Source organism: Stigmatopora nigra, chromosome 19, assembly GCF_051989575.1.
Source record: "Stigmatopora nigra isolate UIUO_SnigA chromosome 19, RoL_Snig_1.1, whole genome shotgun sequence".
NCBI classification, from domain to species: Eukaryota; Metazoa; Chordata; class Actinopteri; order Syngnathiformes; family Syngnathidae; genus Stigmatopora; species Stigmatopora nigra.
Window position 1 is genome coordinate 2662769 of NC_135526.1, and position 23337 is coordinate 2686105.

General features: G+C 37.6%; 2 protein-coding genes across 3 annotated transcripts; one reads left to right on the top strand and one right to left on the bottom strand.

The window, feature by feature from the left end:
• The first annotated feature begins 1372 nt into the window (after nt 1–1372).
• On the top strand, nt 1373–7296 carry rad51d (RAD51 paralog D). Of its 2 annotated transcripts, none has more exons than XM_077739925.1 (12): nt 1373–1779; nt 1854–1915; nt 2808–2926; nt 4430–4511; nt 4793–4927; nt 5681–5785; nt 5856–5946; nt 6015–6085; nt 6150–6308; nt 6384–6485; nt 6757–7044; nt 7160–7296. In XM_077739925.1, exons 1-10 carry the CDS (start codon nt 1698–1700, stop codon nt 6480–6482), a joined length of 1005 nt encoding a protein of 334 aa, XP_077596051.1. In that variant the 5' UTR covers nt 1373–1697; the 3' UTR covers nt 6483–6485; nt 6757–7044; nt 7160–7296. The 2 variants fall into 2 exon arrangements, with proteins under 2 accessions (XP_077596051.1, XP_077596052.1); XM_077739926.1 differs by having other exon boundaries at nt 6760–7044.
• lig3 (ligase III, DNA, ATP-dependent) lies at nt 6574–23322 on the bottom strand. The gene is made up of 21 exons (XM_077739924.1): nt 22859–23322; nt 21612–22097; nt 20932–21057; nt 20603–20821; nt 20390–20541; nt 19839–20005; nt 19694–19771; nt 19448–19616; nt 19228–19383; nt 18913–19044; nt 18753–18832; nt 18377–18464; nt 18233–18310; nt 18044–18167; nt 17829–17971; nt 17693–17767; nt 7812–7958; nt 7598–7745; nt 7341–7420; nt 7172–7270; nt 6574–7001 (listed from the first exon to the last, which is right to left on the bottom strand). Exons 2-21 carry the CDS (start codon nt 22075–22077, stop codon nt 6753–6755), a joined length of 2976 nt encoding a protein of 991 aa, XP_077596050.1. The 5' UTR covers nt 22078–22097; nt 22859–23322; the 3' UTR covers nt 6574–6752.
• Nucleotides 23323–23337: the final 15 nt, after the last annotated feature.

Genomic DNA, 23337 nt, shown 5'->3' on the forward strand with positions numbered 1-23337 from the left:
TTTTTCACCTTGTTCAAAATGATTCCTAGAGAGTTGAGTACATAAACGCGCCCCCCTTTCCAATACGGCTGCTGTTAGTGGCTCGTATATTACCTGCGATGCACTCACAGAACCACCCGCATTGGTCGCAATTGAGATTTTACGAGTTGTGACGCCAGCACGCGGCGTCTGCGGGAGGCTGATAAACTCCAGCCGACATGTCCGAGCCACTTCATCACGGCCCCTCGGTGGGAAATGCCAACAAATAAACTTCAGTGCCACTCAAAACCTGGTCCAATATGAGACAGACCCAGCTGGAAAAGGGCCCTTTTCATATTTTATTATCCTTTTATTTTTTTTTTCTTTAGTAGATGTGTTTGATGTCCAAACAGTACCAGTGAGGCGTTATGGCCGGACGCATTGCAAATTTGGCTGCGCTGTCGTGCACATTTTAAGCTTTGATTTCAGCCCAATTAGCTTCGCTCTTCGAGTGGAACACTTTTTACTCCAACAAGTACCAGCTAAAAAAACATAATTAGCTCTCAAAGTAACACCATCAAAACGAGAGAGCCCAGCGTTGATTCACAAAGTGTGGAATGAGGATAAATTTGCACATGTATCGTAGGCAAAGACAAATGGGACTTTATTTTTTTCTGGATGGTAGTGAAGTGTTTGGAGACTCTTCTCTTTCCTTTTCCTTTTATCAGCCGTGTCGTTTGTTTAGAATGAGACGGGTAATCAGCTGGCGAAGATGGGATTGTTGCAATAAAGGTGTTTACTTGATAGTGGCTTCGAGCTTTTCGCACATTTTGGTTTGATGGCTTCCGAGCGGCCTGCTGGGACTGCTGTAGTTACCATGACGATGGAGAAACTTTTCAAAAGTGGAGTTAGAGGGGAAAAAAATGGATGGGTGAGTTTCTTTATGATATATCAAAATTCGGTCTTATTATAGTATTTCATTTGTTGTATGATATATACATTTTCTGAACCGCTTATCCTTTGTTTATTGCAAATTATACAGTTTAAATCTATATTGTGGAAATGTATGTAGTTTTTTATGAACCCCTTATCGTCACAAGGGTTGCAGGGGGTGCCGGTGCCTATCCCAGCTCATTCACACAAGCCTTCCCTACATGTTTTTGGGATGTGTGAGGGAACTGCTGTACCCCCCAAAAAAACTTGTAGTTGATTATTTATGTAAATAAAAAAGAAGTATGAATAACTAAATATTTGAAAATAATAATTATTGGTGTTTTAATGTATTGCGTCTATTGCCATCAATTGCAGCCAATGATTTAATATCAACAATATTTGAAACGAGTCGTGAGCCCATTTCGCATACTATATAGTACTAGATGTACAACTACTACTACACTACATTGCCAACAATGCATTACGGTTGGTTCGATTTCCTCGTGCGCTGTTTGATACGGAAGATCCATGTGTTTACAAGTCAATACGCGCAACTATCCCAAGGCAACGAATATAATGATTTTAGCTATCGATCGGCAACGAATATAATGTTTTTTACCTACCGATCGACTTATTGATCGATTGTTTAACTGTTTTTACCATAGAAGTACTTTATTTGACTAGGTAACGATACCAGATGGTCAACGCTCATCCTCTAACATTACAAACAAAAGCACGCTCGCTCACGAAATGAGCATTTTTCATACTTGCGATTCAGTATTTCTTACTTTTTTAAATTTTTATCCATGGTGCTCTTGCGAGAAGGAATGTGTCCCGGACTGGATCAAGATCTAGTTCGACGATTGCGAGATCTTCACGTCAAAACAGGTCAACAAACTTTCCTACAAAATCTTACTTAAATGACAAAATATATCATTTTTTGTGTCCGATCTGTCCTACAGTGGAAGACTATGTCTCGTCAGACATCGAGGACCTCGCAAGGAAATGTTCGGCATCATATCAGGTATGTATTTTACGTTTTACGGGGATTAAATGACACTTTGACGCTCCTTTTAGGTCAGACGCTCCCAATAAGCTTTTTTTTTTGGTCGATTTACATAGAATTTGGAAATCAAGGTAATATTACACAGTCATACGTTTGGTCTGACGTATACATTATTTTTTTTTAAATAGGAATTATTCCCATTTTCAGATAAGGCTTTTAGTCCTAAAAGTTGTACTGTTTCCAACATATAAATTCAGTCATGTATTGCATTTTTTACACAGTTTTTGTGATGTCACCAAAAAAAAAACCTAAAGTATTCAGCTTCTTAATATTAAGATGAGCTTCAAAATATTTTTTAATTTTTATTAAGCACCAAATATCACAGAGCCCTCATTAGCAGCTTGAACGCATAAAAAACATCACGTTTTAATCATTTTCACTAAAATCAAAACCGGAGAGCTCTCAAGATATTAATTTCTCAAGGTTGACCTCATGAGTAGCCAAAAGGAAACTTCATTTTTATACATAAGTCTTTTCCAGCCATGTTTTTTTTCCCCTACCGCACAAATAATGATAAAATGGGACTTTTGGGAGAGGCCTCACTTGCTATGCGTGGGCGGTAGAGGTCACAGAAGGTTTCTCCAGAATTTATCGTTTCCCTTCCCAGAGCAATTGTCTCGGCACCCCGTCACGAACTAAACTTTTTCTTTAACTGTTGCGAACAAAATCTCCTGCAGAGTCCATTGTGAATTTGATATCTGAAACTGTCATTGGCTTTGAAAGATTTAAGGGTCAGAGATGGGACATGTTTTTTTTTATGCTAATTAAACACCTCTTAAGAAGCATGTCAATGCCATCTTACTTAGCGACTGCCGGAAGGTGAAATGTCATCTTTTGTTTTTTCTGACAGGCTCTGATAGCCATCCGTAGGGTGCTGCTGGCCCAGCATGCCGCCTTTCCTGTGTCGGGGGCCGACCTCTATGATGAGCTACTTAGCTCTTCTGCCATCCTCGCCACAGGAAACCCTGAGTAAGTATTTTACAGACTATATTTCTCAATTTTTTTTCATAATTTGCTTGGCCCTGCGACTTATACTCAAGGGTGACTTATGTCTTTTATTTTTGCCAACAACTTCTTAGTAGTTATCCAAAAAAATGTAATATGTTACATTAACAGATGCTCATATTTGACTCTTGTTCTCTATTTTCTATTTACTATAACGTATATTGTTGTGTAACTTATAGTCTAGTCTATAGTGCAACTAGAGCATGTAAGCAAATGAAAGTACACTGGATTTGACACATCTACAGTTTTCAATGGTAGTCAATGAGGTAAAATATCCAATGTGTTTCTTCTTCTGGCCAAGAAACACCCTCCCAAAAATTGAACATCCATTCATTGCCAACCCTCTGACTTGAATCTGATTGGATGTCTAGTGCAGTCAATGACAGACTAGTTAAACAGTGACTAAACCATGTTATCCATTATTTTACAGTCAGTTAAGTAATTTAGTATTAATTACGCAACAAAACGTAGGGGTAAAATATCAGCCGATACCACACACTTATTAGAATGATTGTCGAGAGCCAAAATATGATGTTTTGATGGAACATTGTGAATTTGATCCTTGTTGAAAGTGGAGGACACATGTAAGTCAAACCAACCACACATGAGATATTTCTCTTCTGGCGAGCAGCTTCCACTGAACGAACGCCTCCCCAATCAATCACAGCCAGAGTCACGTCGTCGTTCAAAAATTGAATTTGCATCGAGCCGCGTCGCCCGTAGCGGAACATTCCGCCGAGCGTGTTGCACAGCCAAACCGTCTTCTAAAGGCCAGGCTTGTCCCATTTGGGCCCTAAGTGCCGTGTGATGTATCAACCGCATTAACGCCGGCTCCGGCTCGACTACTTTTAAACAAACAGTGGGGATGGAAAAGAAAGCCTTCAAAAGCGTTGTGAGGAAAGATTCCTCACTTAGAAAATCTTCCTTCAGTCCGTCTTGTTGGTTATTTTTAAGAGTCAAAGTTTCTCAAGCATGTTAAAAAAGGCTTGAGAAACTGGGAAATGTCGTGGCTGCCCTCTAGTGGTGATGAAATGGAAAGGGTTGACTTGCAAGATACTATTAAGAGACATAATGTACCTCTTGATTGATAAGTCCAGTTTTGGATTGATTTGACAAATATTTAGATCTGTTTGTCATGTTTAACTGCATTAAAAAAGACAAGTTATAGGCAATACATCTTCAAATGAGCCTTTTTTCCCCACTGCATTTTCGTTAAATAAACTGTAGCTGGAGATCAAATGTGTAATCTTAGGTTCATGTTAAATACTCATTGACTCACTGTATTTTCTAAAATCTTTTGTGTCAGTAAAAGTAGCAAAGTAGTTTTATTTTAGTCAAAACTTGAACTTTTTAATTGTAATTTTTGTCTTATAATAGTCAGATATGTCCAGGTAGAAATTAAAAAGCAATCTTGCATCTACAGGTGTGTAGTAGTATAATGTTATTTTTTTCTTCTTTTTGTTTCAGCTTGGATGCGTTGCTTGATTCCGGCGTGTACACGGGTGAGGTCACCGAGCTGGCGGGTGGACCTGGCAGTGGAAAAACTCAAGTAAGTCCTCCAAAAAACACAAATAAGTTACAAAAAATCATTTATCAAAACCATTACAAAGCATTTTTTGCACCTCTTTGTAATTTTGCCTCCTTTTCTTGCAATGTATCTCCCTAAACTGAAAATAATCCATCAAATTTGGATTTTCTTCTGATACAGTAGCATTTTTGTTGGAGGATGATACACTTAGAAATCATGCATTTTAGTCCTAAATGGCCTTTTTTTCTGAAAATTTTACGCTTCAAAAAAATAACAGGTGTTTATTTTCCTCTGGTTTGCAGGTGTGTATGGGCCTAGCGGCCACCGTGTCACAGCACCTGAAGCAAAATGTGATTTATGTGGACACCACGGGGGGGCTGACAGCGGGCCGTCTGCGGCAAATGCTGCAAAGCCAGACAAGTAGCCACGAACAGCAGGTAGCTTTCAATCTATCAATAACGTATTTACACACATTCTGCGCCAACATAGTGAGTTATTCCTCTATAATCCATTGTACAAAACTATTTGTCCTAACAATATGTTATTCAAATATTTAAGTTAATAGCTGAATTAAATATGCACTAGCGTGAATGTTATTAACACATGCCAACTCCAAGCAAGAAGGTCTTCTTAATCCATCTGGGATTGAACCCTTGATCTTAAAACTGTGAGGCGGTTGTGTTAAACTATCTCATCTTATTTTCTGAACTGGTTTATCCTCACTAGGGTCGCCGGGCTAAACCTGTCCATCAAAATAATAGAAAGTATCCCTAGCCAAATTTGGAAGAAGCATAAGTGTGCCTCTGCAGGACCATATTTAGCTCACAACAGTATTGTTAAGTGGTTTAGATAATAATAATATTAATAATAATAATTGTATGGCAATCAATATAGTGTCACGGTGTACCCCACTTTTTAGGCTCAAGCTTACCCCTCGAACCTTGTGAGGATAAGCAGTTCAGAAAATGATTGATGGCATGTTATCATGTAAAGAAATGAATAGAAATCCCCTCAGAATAAGCAATTACAAAGACGTTTTATTTTTCCAATGAGGCTTGTTTGAATGAACAGTTATTTGTTGATATAACTTGTTTTTAGCTGTGTGTTTTTCCGTAAGTATCATCTCACCATCACTCCTTAAAGTTTTGTCATTAACAACACAGAACTTGTGTCATTTCTTTTGCCTGCAGACAGAAGAAGCCTTGCAGAGGATTGCCGTCTACCGCGCACTTGACATCTTCTCACTGCTCGACTGTCTGCACCGTCTCGGCGCCAACGGCGGCGGGCTTCGGCAGGTGCGTTTGAAACTCATCCCCTGCAAATCCCCACGTCAAACGTTGATTTTTGTCAACGCGGCGCCGTCAGGCTAGCGTCGGCGGCGGCTCTGTCAAAGCGCTTATTGTGGACTCGGTGTCGGCTGTCATCGCGCCTCTTCTGGGTAGCAGACATCAGGAAGGTGAGTGTTGCACAGAAGTAGATTTTTCAAAATTGTATTCTTTATTTGTATTTTTTTTTTATGTGTAGCCATGATTATGATGACCCAAGTGGCAATCTCCCTAAAAACCATGGCCAAAGATTTCAACTTAGCTGTGTTGGTGAGGCTTTAACACACACTTTTCCAGACTTTTGCCACTTCTGAGCATGACGTCCGGTCCGCAGGTGACCAATCATGTGAGCCGGAATGACGAGGGGACGGTGCAACCGGGCCTGGGGGTGGCTTGGAGTCACGTCCCTAGAACCCGAATCCTCCTGGAGCGACTCCCCGACGCTAACCGACCCGCTCTGCGATCTATCACCCTCATCAAGTCGTCCAGACGGGTAAAAAGAAAATGACGCATAATTGACTTTACACTGAGACTGTTGAGTTTTCTTTCACTGTTGTGTTTTTGTTAGCCGTGTTTGATACGGGCCGAGTTGGACCTTCAATGGTGGAGTACATCCAATTCCCAGGCTTCAGGAAAAAGAGAATTGGACGTGAATGATGAACTTTAAAAGGTAAGCATATACAATTGTGTCCCTGTATTCTAGAAATGAGTAGTCCCCATTTAGAAGTAGAGCACATGGAGATAGACAACAATTTGCATTGTTTTGCTCATGATTTTATTTGAAAAAAAAATCTCAGCTCTAGTTTACACTTTCTCAGAGCTCATTTCATGATTTTAAATAAATGACAAATGAAAGAGTGCATCCTCACCATTATATTAATAAACAACAAAAGCAAAAGGTTGACATAAACAAATGACAAGTGTTTTTCTTTTGTTCCTAGCAGGGAGCCACCACACGCCTCTTGCGGATGCACTCCCAGATCCAGCCGGGCGACACCCGCTGGGCTCGACCTCCGCCCGTCTCTTCATTATCATCAACCGGGGCTACGGCGTGAGTGGCTGAGTCGCCGTCAAAGTCGGCCACCAGGTCACCGTCATACGCCACGAAGTAGCGGCGCAACTTGCCAAAGTCGTCCACGTCGCGTGGTAGGAAGAGTTTGACGCCGCTGAAGATGTCCAGCAATGTCTGCATACAGAAGGCAACGCAGCTAATGAAAGACACTTTGTAGGTAAGTACACCTCACACACACACACACACACACCACACTGTATACATCACACATCCACAGTGTGGTGTACATGTGTGTGCGGGTGTTGTGAACATGTGTGTGTATGTATGTACAGGTGTCAACTGACCTCATCTTTGGTGGACTCCAGCATCTGCGGCGGACGAGGAGGCGTTGCTTTCTCCATTTTGGTATGCCCATTGCTCTGCACACTTTCACTTTTCTTCACCTGTAGAATAAAAACACCAAATCAAAGTTGATCATGGCTCTTTTTTTCCCCCCAACTTCCAGTTTACTACCTTCTTGGGAGCGGGAGCTTGTGGGGCGGGTGAGGTCGGTTCCAATTTTACCGCCTTGCGTTTGGCCGGGGTACTGTTAGCTGTGGAAAAAATATCTTTAGTGTTCTCATGGGCAAATACAACTTTTTGTATATCAAAACACTAGTACTGGGGTCAGACTTAAAAGTATTTGGGGATGTCTAGATAATGCACATACAGTGGATATGAAAAGTCTACACACCTATCAGTGTTATCTCTTCATGGGATATGCCACTCACCAGCCTTTTTGGTTGCCCGCGATGCAGAAGATGATGCGGGGGCAGGTGAGTTCCCTCCGCTGTCGCCTTCTGACGAGCCCTTGTCTTCGCCGGACGGTCCCACTGTCACTTTGAAGTCGCAGTTCTCTTTGGAGATGCGATACAGCTCCTAAGATAACAACCCGACAATAATAAGCAATCAAAAGGTGATGGAAAGGAAGCGGCGGTGCAGTACTTTGAGCTGTGGCAGGTTGGTGGCGCTCTTCCAGTCTTTGTCGTCACGGATGCGCGTCATACGAGGGAAACGGATGGAGATGCCGTCTGCCGTGTGCATCTCCGACTTGGAGAATTCGGCGCCGGTGATCTCCCATACAGGCGCTTGCTGCCAACGAAACAACACAATTGGAGAAAACATAAGTACAAATACTTAGTATAGTAAGGCTTTTTCACGCAAAAAAAGCCTTACTATACTAAGTCTTTTTCACGAAAAAAAAGCCTTACTATACTAAGTCTTTTTCACGAAAAAAAAGCCTTACTATACTAAGTCTTTTTCACGAAAAAAAATAAAGTACTAAGTATTTTCTGTGAAAAAACGACATAGTATAGTAAGGCTTTTTGCTTAAAAAAACGACATAGTATAGTAAGGCTTTTTTTCCTAAAAAACGACATAGTATAGTAAGGCTTTTTTTCTTAAAAAACGACATAGTATAGTAAGGCTTTTTTCTTCGAAAAAACGACATAGTATAGTAAGGCTTTTTTCTTCGAAAAAACGACATAGTATAGTAAGGCTTTTTTCTTCGAAAAAACGACATAGTATAGTAAGGCTTTTTTCTTCGAAAAAACGACATAGTATAGTAAGGCTTTTTTCTTCGAAAAAACGACATAGTATAGTAAGGCTTTTTTCTTCAAAAAAACGACATAGTATAGTAAGGCTTTTTTCTTTGAAAAAAACGACATAGTATAGTAAGGCTTTTTTCTTCGAAAAAACAACATAGTATAGTAAGGCTTTTTTCTTCGAAAAAACAACATAGTATAGTAAGGCTTTTTTCTTCGAAAAAACGACATAGTATAGTAAGGCTTTTTTCTTCGAAAAAACGACATAGTATAGTAAGGCTTTTTTCTTCGAAAAACCGACATAGTATAGTAAGGCTTTTTTCTTCGAAAAACCGACATAGTATAGTAAGGCTTTTTTCTTCGAAAAAACGACATAGTATAGTAAGGCTTTTTTCTTCGAAAAAACGACATAGTATAGTAAGGCTTTTTTCTTCGAAAAAACGACATAGTATAGTAAGGCTTTTTTCTTCGAAAAAACGACATAGTATAGTAAGGCTTTTTTCTTCGAAAAAACGACATAGTATAGTAAGGCTTTTTTCTTCGAAAAAACGACATAGTATAGTAAGGCTTTTTTCTTCGAAAAAACGACATAGTATAGTAAGGCTTTTTTCTTCGAAAAAACGACATAGTATAGTAAGGCTTTTTTCCCTAAAAAACGACATAGTATAGTAAGGCTTTTTTTCCTAAAAAACGACATAGTATAGTAAGGCTTTTTTCTTCGAAAAAACGACATAGTATAGTAAGGCTTTTTTTCCTAAAAAACGACATAGTATAGTAAGGCTTTTTTTCTTAAAAAACGACCTAGTATAGTAAGGCTTTTTTCTTCAAAAAAACGACATAGTATAGTAAGGCTTTTTTCTTCGAAAAAACGACATAGTATAGTGAGGCTTTTTTCCCTAAAAAACGACATAGTATAGTAAGGCTTTTTTTCCTAAAAAACGACATAGTATAGTAAGGCTTTTTTCTTCGAAAAAACGACATAGTATAGTAAGGCTTTTTTTCCTAAAAAACGACATAGTATAGTAAGGCTTTTTTTCTTAAAAAACGACATAGTATAGTAAGGCTTTTTTCTTCGAAAAAACGACATAGTATAGTAAGGCTTTTTTCTTCGAAAAAACGACATAGTATAGTAAGGCTTTTTTCTTCGAAAAAACGACATAGTATAGTAAGGCTTTTTTCTTCGAAAAAACGACATAGTATAGTAAGGCTTTTTTCTTCGAAAAAACGACATAGTATAGTAAGGCTTTTTTCTTTGAAAAAAACGACATAGTATAGTAAGGCTTTTTTCTTCGAAAAAACAACATAGTATAGTAAGGCTTTTTTCTTCGAAAAAACAACATAGTATAGTAAGGCTTTTTTCTTCGAAAAAACGACATAGTATAGTAAGGCTTTTTTCTTCGAAAAAACGACATAGTATAGTAAGGCTTTTTTCTTCGAAAAAACGACATAGTATAGTAAGGCTTTTTTCTTCGAAAAAACGACATAGTATAGTAAGGCTTTTTTCCCTAAAAAACGACATAGTATAGTAAGGCTTTTTTTCCTAAAAAACGACATAGTATAGTAAGGCTTTTTTCTTCGAAAAAACGACATAGTATAGTAAGGCTTTTTTTCCTAAAAAACGACATAGTATAGTAAGGCTTTTTTCTTAAAAAACGACCTAGTATAGTAAGGCTTTTTTCTTCAAAAAAACGACATAGTATAGTAAGGCTTTTTTCTTCGAAAAAACGACATAGTATAGTAAGGCTTTTTTCCCTAAAAAACGACATAGTATAGTAAGGCTTTTTTTCCTAAAAAACGACATAGTATAGTAAGGCTTTTTTCTTCGAAAAAACGACATAGTATAGTAAGGCTTTTTTTCCTAAAAAACGACATAGTATAGTAAGGCTTTTTTTCTTAAAAAACGACATAGTATAGTAAGGCTTTTTTCTTCGAAAAAACGACATAGTATAGTAAGGCTTTTTTCTTCGAAAAAACGACATAGTATAGTAAGGCTTTTTTCTTCGAAAAAACGACATAGTATAGTAAGGCTTTTTTCTTCGAAAAAACGACATAGTATAGTAAGGCTTTTTTCTTCGAAAAAACGACATAGTATAGTAAGGCTTTTTTCTTCGAAAAAACGACATAGTATAGTAAGGCTTTTTTCTTTGAAAAAAACGACATAGTATAGTAAGGCTTTTTTCTTCGAAAAAACAACATAGTATAGTAAGGCTTTTTTCTTCGAAAAAACAACATAGTATAGTAAGGCTTTTTTCTTTGAAAAAACGACAGTATAGTAAGGCTTTTTTCTTCGAAAAAACGACATAGTATAGTAAGGCTTTTTTCTTCGAAAAACCGACATAGTATAGTAAGGCTTTTTTCTTCGAAAAAACGACATAGTATAGTAAGGCTTTTTTCTTCGAAAAAACGACATAGTATAGTAAGGCTTTTTTCTTCGAAAAAACGACATAGTATAGTAAGGCTTTTTTCTTCGAAAAAACGACATAGTATAGTAAGGCTTTTTTCTTCGAAAAAACGACATAGTATAGTAAGGCTTTTTTCTTCGAAAAAACGACATAGTATAGTAAGGCTTTTTTCTTAGAAAAAACGACATAGTAAAGTAAGGCTTTTTTCTTCGAAAAAACGACATTGTAAAGTAAGGCTTTTTTCTTCGAAAAAACGACATAGTATAGTAAGGCTTTTTTCTTCGAAAAAACGACATAGTATAGTAAGGCTTTTTTCTTCGAAAAAACGACATAGTATAGTAAGGCTTTTTTCTTCGAAAAAACGACATAGTATAGTAAGGTTTTTTTCTTCGAAAAAACGACATAGTATAGTAAGGCTTTTTTCTTCGAAAAAACGACATAGTATAGTAAGGCTTTTTTCTTTGAAAAAACGACATAGTATAGTAAGGCTTTTTTCTTCGAAAAAACGACATAGTATAGTAAGGCTTTTTTCTTCGAAAAAACGACATAGTATAGTAAGGCTTTTTTCTTCGAAAAAACCACATAGTATAGTAAGGCTTTTTTCTTCGAAAAAACGACATAGTATAGTAAGGCTTTTTTCCCTAAAAAACGACATAGTATAGTAAGGCTTTTTTTCCTAAAAAACCACATAGTATAGTAAGGCTTTTTTCTTCGAAAAAACGACATAGTATAGTAAGGCTTTTTTTCCTAAAAAACGACATAGTATAGTAAGGCTTTTTTTCTTAAAAAACGACATAGTATAGTAAGGCTTTTTTCTTCGAAAAAACGACATAGTATAGTAAGGCTTTTTTCTTCGAAAAAACGACATAGTATAGTAAGGCTTTTTTCCCTAAAAAACGACATAGTATAGTAAGGCTTTTTTTCCTAAAAAACGACATAGTATAGTAAGGCTTTTTTCTTCGAAAAAACGACATAGTATAGTAAGGCTTTTTTTCCTAAAAAACGACTTAGTATAGTAAGGCTTTTTTTCTTAAAAAACGACATAGTATAGTAAGGCTTTTTTCTTCGAAAAAACGACATAGTATAGTAAGGCTTTTTTCTTCGAAAAAACGACATAGTATAGTAAGGCTTTTTTCTTCGAAAAAACGACATAGTATAGTAAGGCTTTTTTCTTCGAAAAAACGACATAGTATAGTAAGGCTTTTTTCTTCGAAAAAACGACATAGTATAGTAAGGCTTTTTTCTTCGAAAAAACGACATAGTATAGTAAGGCTTTTTTCTTCGAAAAAACGACATAGTACAGTAAGGGTTTTTTCTTCGAAAAAACGACATAGTAAAGTAAGGCTTTTTTCTTCGAAAAAACGACATAGTATAGTAAGGCTTTTTTCTTCGAAAAAACGACATAGTATAGTAAGGCTTTTTTCTTCGAAAAAACGACATAGTATAGGAAGGCTTTTTTCTTCGAAAAAACGACATAGTATAGTAAGGCTTTTTTCTTCGAAAAAACGACATAGTATAGTAAGGCTTTTTTTCCTAAAAAACGACATAGTATAGTAAGGCTTTTTTTCTTAAAAAACGACATAGTATAGTAAGGCTTTTTTCTTCGAAAAAACGACATAGTATAGTAAGGCTTTTTTCTTCGAAAAAACGACATAGTATAGTAAGGCTTTTTTCTTCGAAAAAACGACATAGTATAGTAAGGCTTTTTTCTTCGAAAAAACGACATAGTATAGTAAGGCTTTTTTCTTCGAAAAAACGACATAGTATAGTAAGGCTTTTTTCTTCGAAAAAACGACATAGTATAGTAAGGCTTTTTTCTTCGAAAAAACGACATAGTATAGGAAGGCTTTTTTCTTCGAAAAAACGACATAGTATAGTAAGGCTTTTTTCTTCGAAAAAACGACATAGTATAGTAAGGCTTTTTTCTTCGAAAAAACGACATAGTATAGTAAGGCTTTTTTCTTCGAAAAAACGACATAGTATAGTAAGGCTTTTTTCTTCGAAAAAACGACATAGTATAGTAAGGCTTTTTTCTTCGAAAAAACGACATAGTATAGTAAGGCTTTTTTCTTCGAAAAAACGACATAGTATAGTAAGGCTTTTTTCTTCGAAAAAACGACATAGTATAGTAAGGCTTTTTTCTTCGAAAAAACGACATAGTATAGTAAGGCTTTTTTCTTCGAAAAAACGACATAGTATAGTAAGGCTTTTTTCTTCGAAAAAACGACATAGTATAGTAAGGCTTTTTTCTTCGAAAAAACGACATAGTATAGTAAGGCTTTTTTCTTCGAAAAAACGACATAGTATAGTAAGGCTTTTTTCTTCGAAAAAACGACATAGTACAGTAAGGGTTTTTTCTTCGAAAAAACGACATAGTAAAGTAAGGCTTTTTTCTTCGAAAAAACGACATAGTATAGTAAGGCTTTTTTCTTCGAAAAAACGACATAGTATAGTAAGGCTTTTTTCTTCGAAAAAACGACATAGTATAGGAAGGCTTTTTTCTTCGAAAAAACGACATAGTATAGTAAGGCTTTTTTCTTCGAAAAAACGACATAGTATAGTAAGGCTTTTTTTCCTAAAAAACGACATAGTATAGTAAGGCTTTTTTTCTTAAAAAACGACATAGTATAGTAAGGCTTTTTTCTTCGAAAAAACGACATAGTATAGTAAGGCTTTTTTCTTCGAAAAAACGACATAGTATAGTAAGGCTTTTTTCTTCGAAAAAACGACATAGTATAGTAAGGCTTTTTTCTTCGAAAAAACGACATAGTATAGTAAGGCTTTTTTCTTCGAAAAAACGACATAGTATAGTAAGGCTTTTTTCTTCGAAAAAACGACATAGTATAGTAAGGCTTTTTTCTTCGAAAAAACGACATAGTATAGGAAGGCTTTTTTCTTCGAAAAAACGACATAGTATAGTAAGGCTTTTTTCTTCGAAAAAACGACATAGTATAGTAAGGCTTTTTTCTTCGAAAAAACGACATAGTATAGTAAGGCTTTTTTCTTCGAAAAAACGACATAGTATAGTATGGCTTTTTTCTTCGAAAAAACGACATAGTATAGTAAGGCTTTTTTCTTCGAAAAAACGACATAGTATAGTAAGGCTTTTTTCTTCGAAAAAACGACATAGTATAGTAAGGCTTTTTTCTTCGAAAAAACGACATAGTATAGTAAGGCTTTTTTCTTCGAAAAAACGACATAGTATAGTAAGGCTTTTTTCTTCGAAAAAACGACATAGTATAGTAAGGCTTTTTTCTTCGAAAAAAACGACATAGTATAGTAAGGCTTTTTTCTTCGAAAAAACGACATAGTATAGTAAGGCTTTTTTCTTCGAAAAAACGACATAGTATAGTAAGGCTTTTTTCTTCGAAAAAACGACATAGTATAGTAAGGCTTTTTTTCTTAAAAAACGACATAGTATAGTAAGGCTTTATTTTCTTAAAAAACGACATAGTATAGTAAGGCTTTTTTCTTCGAAAAAACGACATAGTATAGTAAGGGTTTTTTCTTCGAAAAGACGACATAGTATAGTAAGGCTTTATTTTCTTAAAAGACGACATAGTATAGTAAGGCTTTTTTTTCTTAAAAAAAAACTACATAGTATAGTAAGGCTTTTTTTTCTTTAAAAAAAACGACATAGTATAGTAAGGCTTTTTTTCTTAAAAAAACGACATAGTATAGTAAGGCTTTTTTTTCTTACAAAAACGACATAGTATAGTAAGGCTTTTTTTCTGACAAAAACGACATAGTATAGTAAGGCTTTTTTTCTTAAAAAAAAACGACATAGTATAGTAAGGCTTTTTTTCTTTAAAAAAAACGACATAGTATAGTAAGGCTTTTTTTCTTAAAAAAAACGACATAGTATAGTAAGGCTTTTTTTCTTTAAAAAAACCACATAATATAGTAAGGCTTTTTTTCTTAAAAAAAACCACATAGTATAGTAAGGCTTTTTTTCTTAAAAAAAACCACAGTATAGTAAGGCTTTTTTTCTTAAAAAAAACGACATAGTATAGTAAGGCTTTTTTTCTTAAAAAACGACATAGTATAGTAAGGCTTTTTTTCTTAAAAAAACAACATAGTATAGTAAGGCTTTTTTTCTTAAAAAACGACATAGTATAGTAAGGCATTTTTTCTTAAAAAAACGACATAGTATAGTAAGGCTTTTTTTCTTACAAAAACGACATAGTATAGTAAGGCTTTTTTTCTTAAAAAAAGACATAGTATAGTAAGACATTTTTTCTTAAAAAAACGACATAGTATAGTAAGGTTTTTTTCTGACAAAAACGACATAGTATAGTAAGGCTTTTTTTTCTTAAAAAACGACATAGTATAGTAAGGCATTTTTTCTTTAAAAAACGACATAGTATAGTAAGGCTTTTTTTCTTTAAAAAACGACATAGTATAGTAAGGCTTTTTTTCTTACAAAAACGACATAGTATAGTAAGGCTTTTTTCTTAAAAAAACGACATAGTATAGTAAGGCTTTTTTTTCTTACAAAAACGACATAGTATAGTAAGGCTTTTTTTCTGGCAAAAACGACATAGTATAGTAAGGCTTTTTTTCTTAAAAAAATGACATAGTATAGTTAAGTATTTTGTCTTAATGAAATGATATAGTAAACATGGTATTCTCTGCTTAGTAAACTTATCTAACTTTTCCCACTTAAAGGTACAATAAAGTACTAAGTATGACCTGGGAGTGAAAAGAGCAAAACCACAAATACTACTAACTAATCTTGTAGAGTGGTGGCCCAGTGGTTAAGTCATCAGTTTTCCACTTCTTTGGTCCTGGGTTCAAATCCAAGTGCATGCAAAGATTTTCCCAATATTATTCAGTCAAAAGAATTAGTACTAAGTACAAGTACCACTGCTTTCTCTCACAAGGTGGTGGCCCAATGGAAAAGTCATCAGTCTGTCACCTCTGAGGTCCTGGGTTCTAATCCCAGTGCAGGCAAAGATTTTCCCAATATTATTCAGGTAAAAGAAAAAGTACTAAGTATAAGTACTACTGCTTTCTCTCACAGGGTGGTGGCCCAATGGATAAGTCATCAGTCTGCCACCTCTGAGGTCCTGGGTTCAAATCCCAGTGCAGGCAAAGATTTTCCCAATATTATTCAGGTAAAAGAAAAAGTACTAAGTATAAGTACTACTGCTTTCTCTCACAGGGTGGTGGCCCAATGGATAAGTCATCAGTCTGCCACCTCTGAGGTCCTGGGTTCAAATCCCAGTGCAGGCAAAGATTTTCCCAATATTATTCAGGTAAAAGAAAAAGTACTAAGTATAAGTACTACTGCTTTCTCTCACAGGGTGGTGGCCCAATGGAAAAGTCATCAGTCTGCCACCTCTGAGGGCCTGGGTTCAAATCCCAGTGCAGGCAAAGATTTTCCCAATGTTATTCAGGTAAAAGAAAAAGTACTAAGTATAAGTACTACTGCTTTCTCTCACTGGGTGGTGGCCCAATGGATAAGTCATCAGTCTCCCACATCTGTGGTCCTGGGTTCAATTCCCAGTGCAGGCAAAGATTTTCCCACAATTGTTCAGATAAAACAATAAGTACAATTGCCTAAGTGTTTAACTGAATAAGTGTTTAAGTGTATAAGTATTCAGTGGTGTATGAAGCATTTTGTCCAAAAAATGACTAAGTGTTTCACCCCATTTCCTTGGATAAAACGTTTCAACACCCTTGTATAAGTGGGGCACGAGTTGGTGTAGTGGGTTGCACACTCGCCTTTGCACCGAGAGAACGTGAGTTCGCTTCCCGGTGTCGGCGGTTCACTGACCAAGCAAGCGGTCGAGGGTCGGCCGAAGGCCGACCCGAGAACGCCTTTCGCACATACAGGTCCATCAAGTGTCTTCCGAACTGCCGAAGGCAGTTCGGAATATAACCTTTTGCTGAAAAGTATGACTAAGTGTTTAATAAAAATTCAAAAGTTTTTCTTTTTTTTTTCTTGTTCCATTTCCAGACTACTTGGTTCGGTGATCAGCCAAACGACGGCAGCGGGAATCGAACCCAGGTCTCCCACACGGGAGTCCAGTGATCTAACCTCTGCGCCAACCAAGTGACTACACTTTTCATTGTGATCATTTGAGTATTTTTAGAAGAAGTCCACAGAAACAACTAAGTGAAAAAGTGTCCAAACCGGGAATCGAACCCAGGTCTCCCACACGGGAGTCCAGTGACCTAACCTCTGCACCAACCAAGTGACTACACTTTTCTTTGTAATCGTGAGTCTCTTGACAAGAAGTCCACAGAAACAACTAAGTGAAAAAGTGGGAGTCATGAACAAACCTCTAAGCCACAAATATACATAAATATATATACATATATATATATATATAAATATATAAATATATACATACATATATAAATATATATACATATATATATAAACATATAAATATATATATACATATATATATATATATATATATATATATATATATATATATATATATATATATATATATATATATATATATATATATATATATATACACACAGACATTCATACATACATACATACATGCAAACATGCATACAAACACACACATGCACACACACGTGCATGCATGCATACATACATGCATGCATATATACATATATGCATGCATACATGCATGCATATATATACATGCAAGCATATATACATATATGCATGCATACATGCATGCATATATACATGCATACATGCATGCATATATATACATGCAAGCATATATACATATATGCATGCATACATGCATGCATATATACATGCATACATGCATGCATATATACATGCATACATGCATGCATATATACATGCATACATGCATATGTGCAGCCTGTGTCCATGCTTATATTCCTTACATTGCATCTGCAGATCCCAGTAGCAACTCACCTCAGGGATGCGGATAAGGAAATCCGGGTAGTAGTTCTTGACTATTTTCAGCCAGCCGGGAATTTTACTGGGATCCTACACAAATGGCGCATGAGACTAATTGTCGGTAGCAGAGCTTGGAGCCCGTCATGCTGACCTTGCTGATCTTGACGACGTCCAGTTCGGTCTGTAGGCGAGCCAGCATAGCGTCGTCATAGCCTCCCGAGCACTTGGTGACAGTACACCACTTTTTGGTGTCCGGATCGTAGCAGCCCATCAGGAAGCTTGACATGATGCCCCCTAAATATGGACAGAATCATTACTAAGGGGGAGAGTTAACGAGCAAATGAGCATTATTTAATACTACGTCACCGTTAGACCCTTTCCCGTAGAAGGCACCCAGCACCACCAGGTCAGCAGTGTCAGCCATGGCGCCCTCGTTCAAGTAGTCCTTCTTCACCTTCAGCCAATGACGTTTACCCGGTTCGTACGAGCCCTGGCCGAGGCGCATTTGCGGTCAAGACATGGCGTCATCTCGTCAAAGGCATTTAAATGTCTCACCTTTACGTCTTTGAGCACAAGGCCTTCCAAACCTTCTCGGATGACTCTGGTGATCATGTTGGCCAGGTCCCCGGCACGCTAATGTGCACACAATGTATTTAGATGGCAGAAAAGTATAAAGTAGGTAGATGAGTAGTCGTGTACCGTGACGTGCTTCATCTCTGAGAACAGGATACGGTTGGGCACTTCCACCATGTTGTCGTGCAGGAATTTTCTCCGCTCACACAGTGGCCTGCAACACCAAGATTTTTTTTCTTTTATATACTAATTTACTTAAGCTAAGATACAAAAACATGTCAGTTCCTATTTTTCGTTAATAGGCTATAGTATGGAAATAATCCCTCACACAAAAGTCTAACTTAAAATTAAAAAAAAAATAATAATAATAATAATAATTTCATTGCAGTAGTTATATATCTAACCTAAGTCATATTTTAAACGCGGTATTAATAAAAAAAATAAAACCAGATTTTCCAAACTATAAATCTCACTTATTTTTTTCATTTTGATGATGGATTACCTTTCCATAAGGCTGTTGCCATTGAAGTAGATGCAATCAAAGACAAAAAGGCACACTTTGGCATCTTGAAAAGCAGCTTTCTGAAGAACAAAAGTGCAAACGCTGCCGACATCAGCTTGCATTTGCCAAAATTTCTACCAAATCGTGTCAATTCTCGCACCTTGTGCACGCCCAGCGTCCCGAAGGGGAGGGGCTTGCTTGTGTTGGTGTCGATGAGCAGCACCTCCGCATCCAAAATGATACTGTGGCCACCGGGAAACGCCAGCGGGATGTATTCCTTGAAATGGGCCACCTGGAGACACATACAGGGGGAAAAAGGTCAATATAGTACAAAAAACTGTATTTACTTGGATATAATCGCATTTGCCCGACAAAAAATGATGACTGGATGGACAAAAGAGGCTTAAATGTGAGTAAATACGATATAATCAGAGTTCATACTCTGTGTGTGTGTGTTTGTGTGTGTGAGACTAACTTTGTGCGGCAACACAGGTTTGAGACTGCGGCTAAAGTAGCTGAAGGTGTCTCCGTTTTTGTGAACCTGCACACGTTCGCCGTCGTACTTGATCTCCGAGTACATGCCATTGGGACACTTTTTCATAGCCTGCTCGATGGATTTGCACGCCTCGGCCTGTCGGGAGAAAGCATCACTGAAAAATGGCTTCAAAAGGGGAAAGTAGATGTGTTTGACGCACCAGCATTGGCTGCACGGGGGTCATGAGCGAGGCCTCCACCGTGAGCAGCTTCCTGGGCCCCGAGCCATTCGATGCCTCCTGCTGGTTCCTCAGCACGCGCTCGATCACGTCGCCCAGGTTGCGGGATGCTTTGAAAGCATCGTAGGCGTTGGGATCCACTGCGTCCAACCTGCCCAGATCAAAAGACAAGTGTAAGAAAGAGTATTTGGCAGTGTGATAGATTTAAAAAAAAGAGAGGTCACTTACACATGCTTGGCTCCAGAGCTCATCTTGAGGTCATGCTTGATGAGGCGGATAATACCCTTCAAGTCATTGCTGGTACACCTGTGGACGAGGCAAGACGTGTCATTAGAAACGCGGTAAGATTCAGACTCGGCGACGGCTCTTTTACTTTTTGGCGATTTGCTCCAACTCTCCCTGCTGCTCGTCTTCCTTGGTGAGTTGTGCCAAGCGACACAGCGAGGCGTCCACCTCCTGGATAGTCAGCAGGCTTTTGGCAGCCGGAGGGAAGGATTTGCTCTCATCGAAGAACATGCGAACCGTCTCGGACACATCTCCCTGGTTAGAAAAACGGAAAAATATTCAATTTAAACCTTTTAGTGTAGGGCAAGTGACTATTTTAGCAACAAAAAAAAAACATGGTAAATTTCCTATTAAGAAAAGAAATGTGGCCCAGACTGTAATGTCCCCAAATGTGGACCTCCACTCTCTAAACAGTGGGGCAAATAGACAAACATTTTCTGTATCTCCTTTTCACAAATTCACAATAATTTGGCCCATTTCTCCATGCAGATGGTGGCTGACCAAATACTTCTTTGCCCCACTATATATAGAATTAATTGTTTTTTTAACCAATTTTAATTTAATTCAATAAAGTGACTGTTGAAAAGCAAGCATAAAATATCATTCCATATGCAAACAGATTTGGATTGACATACATACCTTCTCTAAATCTCGCACCATGTCGTCCTGGTTGCATCGGAAAATACGGCTGAAGAGTTTAACAATCTGCTTATCGTTGAGGTTGTATACGCTCTTCACCACACCGGGCAGCAGCAACTTGACCGTCAGATACAAGTCGCCGTGGAATTTATCTGCCATGGAAATGCAAAATGAAGCCAATGACGCAGTTACATGGATGCGTACGAGTCTTACCTCCAGATGTGCCTTTGCGCAGGAACTTCTCAATGATCTGCGTCTTACTGTTGTAGCTGTTGACTTCAGCTACCATAGCGCACAGTTTGCGGAACTCCCTAAACAGGCAGTCTTTGTGCTGCGGGTTGCAAAGTTGGGTAGCCAGAGAGCTGCCCTGATTGGCCTTGGCGGGCGAGGGTGATGAGAGGGGCGAGGATGAGGATCCGCCCGCCTTGGCAGCTAAACGGACAGAACACAATTAGAAATGGCGACTGGTAAATGTGTCGCCACTTTAACATTGTTGATCTAATATGAAAGAAGGCCATAAAGAGAATTGAGCGAAAGATTACCGGTGAAGCCTGAGAACTTGCGTGGTGCGTTAAGTGAGGCTTCGGGGGGTGACGTAAGCTTGCCTGCCGCGCTTGTCTTGGCCGGCGTCTTCTTCTTAGGAGTTGAGTTGGCTTTGGCCATGAAATCTACAATGGGAACAGTAACACATTATGTTGAGTGGCCACATTTATTTTGGTACTTCAATTTTAAAGTCATAATAAATGTTTAAAATATGAAATTCATTGGTTTCCAAAGTGGTTTTGGGAGAAAATCAGGAAATTTACTATCCATCCATACTTTTCATTTTAATTTGATCCTAAAAAAGGAAGTTGAGTTACTTTCCCGGACCGCACAAAATGAAGCGGCGGCCCAGATTTGGCCCGCGGACCGCCACTTTGACACCGTTCTCTAAAGCAATTAAAAATGATGAAGGTATACCCATTTTGTATTCATTACGCAAATAATACATGTATGCAAAAATAGGGTGAATTTAAAAGAAACTACAATGACAATCAAAATACCAAATAATACAAGGTTTACTTATGTTTGTATTTTTCTTTGAATTCGTTTGACTTTGTTTATGGAATATTTTGTATATAAAAGCATTCATAAGTAGATATACCGCTGTATGTAACTTTTGGATGAATCTATGACAGTCATACTTGTTAAAACAGGTTTTCATTGACTAGCATTTCCGTACCTGAGACATGTTTATTAATGATCTCCTTGTCTTCATCTTGCAGCTCCTCCCAACCCTCCAAGTCGGTGATGTCCTCGATCTTCTTGGTGGTGGCGCGGGCACGCTCTTGCTTCTCAAAGATGCACTTGACGTGATACCATTCTTTCATCTCACCAGCCGACTCACTGAACGGGTTGGGTACCACTTTTCCGACACGTGTGACGCCCTTGGCGATCTTGTCCTTGCACTTTTTGCAACCTGCCGTGCCACGCTTGGCGTACTCCACCACAAAGCGCTGCTCCGCCATCGTGTCGAAGGGGAGTGAGGAAAGGCGGCGGAACGGGGAGAACGGGAGGCCTCCGTGACGCTCAGTTGAAGGATAGCCACAGAAAAGTTTGGGAGGCGGAGCTAGGAGGAGACGTAAATGATGGAGCTGAGGGCCAATGGAAAAAGTCCTCTTCAATAACAAAAGGAAACAATTCTGCATCAACACTCCCAACTTAGAACCTGAGGAAAGAAGAAGGTTTTAAGTGTATTACAACTTCACCAGTTGCTAAACAACAACAAAAATATATACATATGACATTTGAAAACTATTTTTGGACGAGATTTTTTTAACTAAAAGACGGGGTGGAAGAAGAGGAATTTGTGATTTCATTTGTTTAACATTATTTTTATTGACCATATGAAAAAAATGACAAATATTTAACAATCTCATTAACTATGTACAAAATGTGCATGCATATTGTGAGTAGACACAGTGAATAAATAAGTTATATATATAGATCTAGATATATATAGACATATACATAATTATATATTACATAATACATGCAGATGAAATGAAGTATTTTATACACATGTTTGTTAAGAGATCCTCACATGCATTTTTTTAAGTAAGCAGATGGTCCAGCCTGTTTTATATCAACTTGCTTTATGCACCAAAATCCCATCGAACAAAGATGAGTGTGCATGGATCTAATCGACACTCAAAATAATATTTTTAAAGTAATCAGAATCGTGTGCGTAAGCCCGATCGCTACAAAAATGATAACAAAACGTGGGGGACAAAAAAAAATCTGATGTTAACTCACTATGGAATCGCCAGCGTCTAATACATACTAGCCCACGAGCTAACTAGTCAGGCAGCTTTTCGAGCAACAACTGTCACGAATCTACCCACGATCGTGCTTATCCAGAGCCATGCTTTGAAATAAAACTGTTTTACAAGGATCATTTGGATGTTTAACCGGATTTGGAGACCATACCTTAAAGAATGTAGGAAAAGAGTTGAAGCGAGGTTTAAATGGAAGCTCCGTGGCATTGTTGCAGTAGCCTGTGGAGTCAAGTTAGAGTGTGTTGTGTTTTCAGGGTTTTTCCGGTTAACAAAATAAAAGCAATCACTTTGTACTTCTTACTTCTGCTATTTTCGCATGTTGAATGGTGTTTATGTACCTTAACGTTACATAATGTTATTCATATATCACAAATGGATGATAATAAAGTAAGTAGTATTTCTAACTATTTTGTAGTACTTCCGGTATGACTTCCTCTGCACCGTGCAACTTTACATCGTGAGCGACAACGGGTGATGCGCATGCTTGTTTCGATGAATGGATGCAACTAAAGGGGCGGCCATATTGGGCCGGTGACTCTGACTGACTTCAATTTTGAGAAATCTTTTTGAAAGAGTCCAACTTCAATCTGACATTTTGTGGTTCAAATCCTTTTTTGATTTGATTAAGGA

Coding starts and splice junctions, on each gene's coding strand:
- rad51d (XM_077739925.1), top strand. CDS start 1,698: ATGGTGCTCTTGCGAGAAGGAATGTGTCCCGGACTGGATCAAGATCTA. Junction 4,512..4,792: donor CTGGCAGTGGAAAAACTCAA/GTAAGTCCTCCA, acceptor TCTGGTTTGCAG/GTGTGTATGGGCCTAGCGGC. Junction 4,928..5,680: donor CAAGTAGCCACGAACAGCAG/GTAGCTTTCAAT, acceptor TTTTGCCTGCAG/ACAGAAGAAGCCTTGCAGAG.
- lig3 (XM_077739924.1), bottom strand. CDS start 22,077: ATGCAGAATTGTTTCCTTTTGTTATTGAAGAGGACTTTTTCCATTGGC. Junction 19,617..19,693: donor AGCTCTGGAGCCAAGCATGT/GTAAGTGACCTC, acceptor TGATCTGGGCAG/GTTGGACGCAGTGGATCCCA. Junction 19,045..19,227: donor AACCTGTGTTGCCGCACAAA/GTTAGTCTCACA, acceptor ATGTGTCTCCAG/GTGGCCCATTTCAAGGAATA.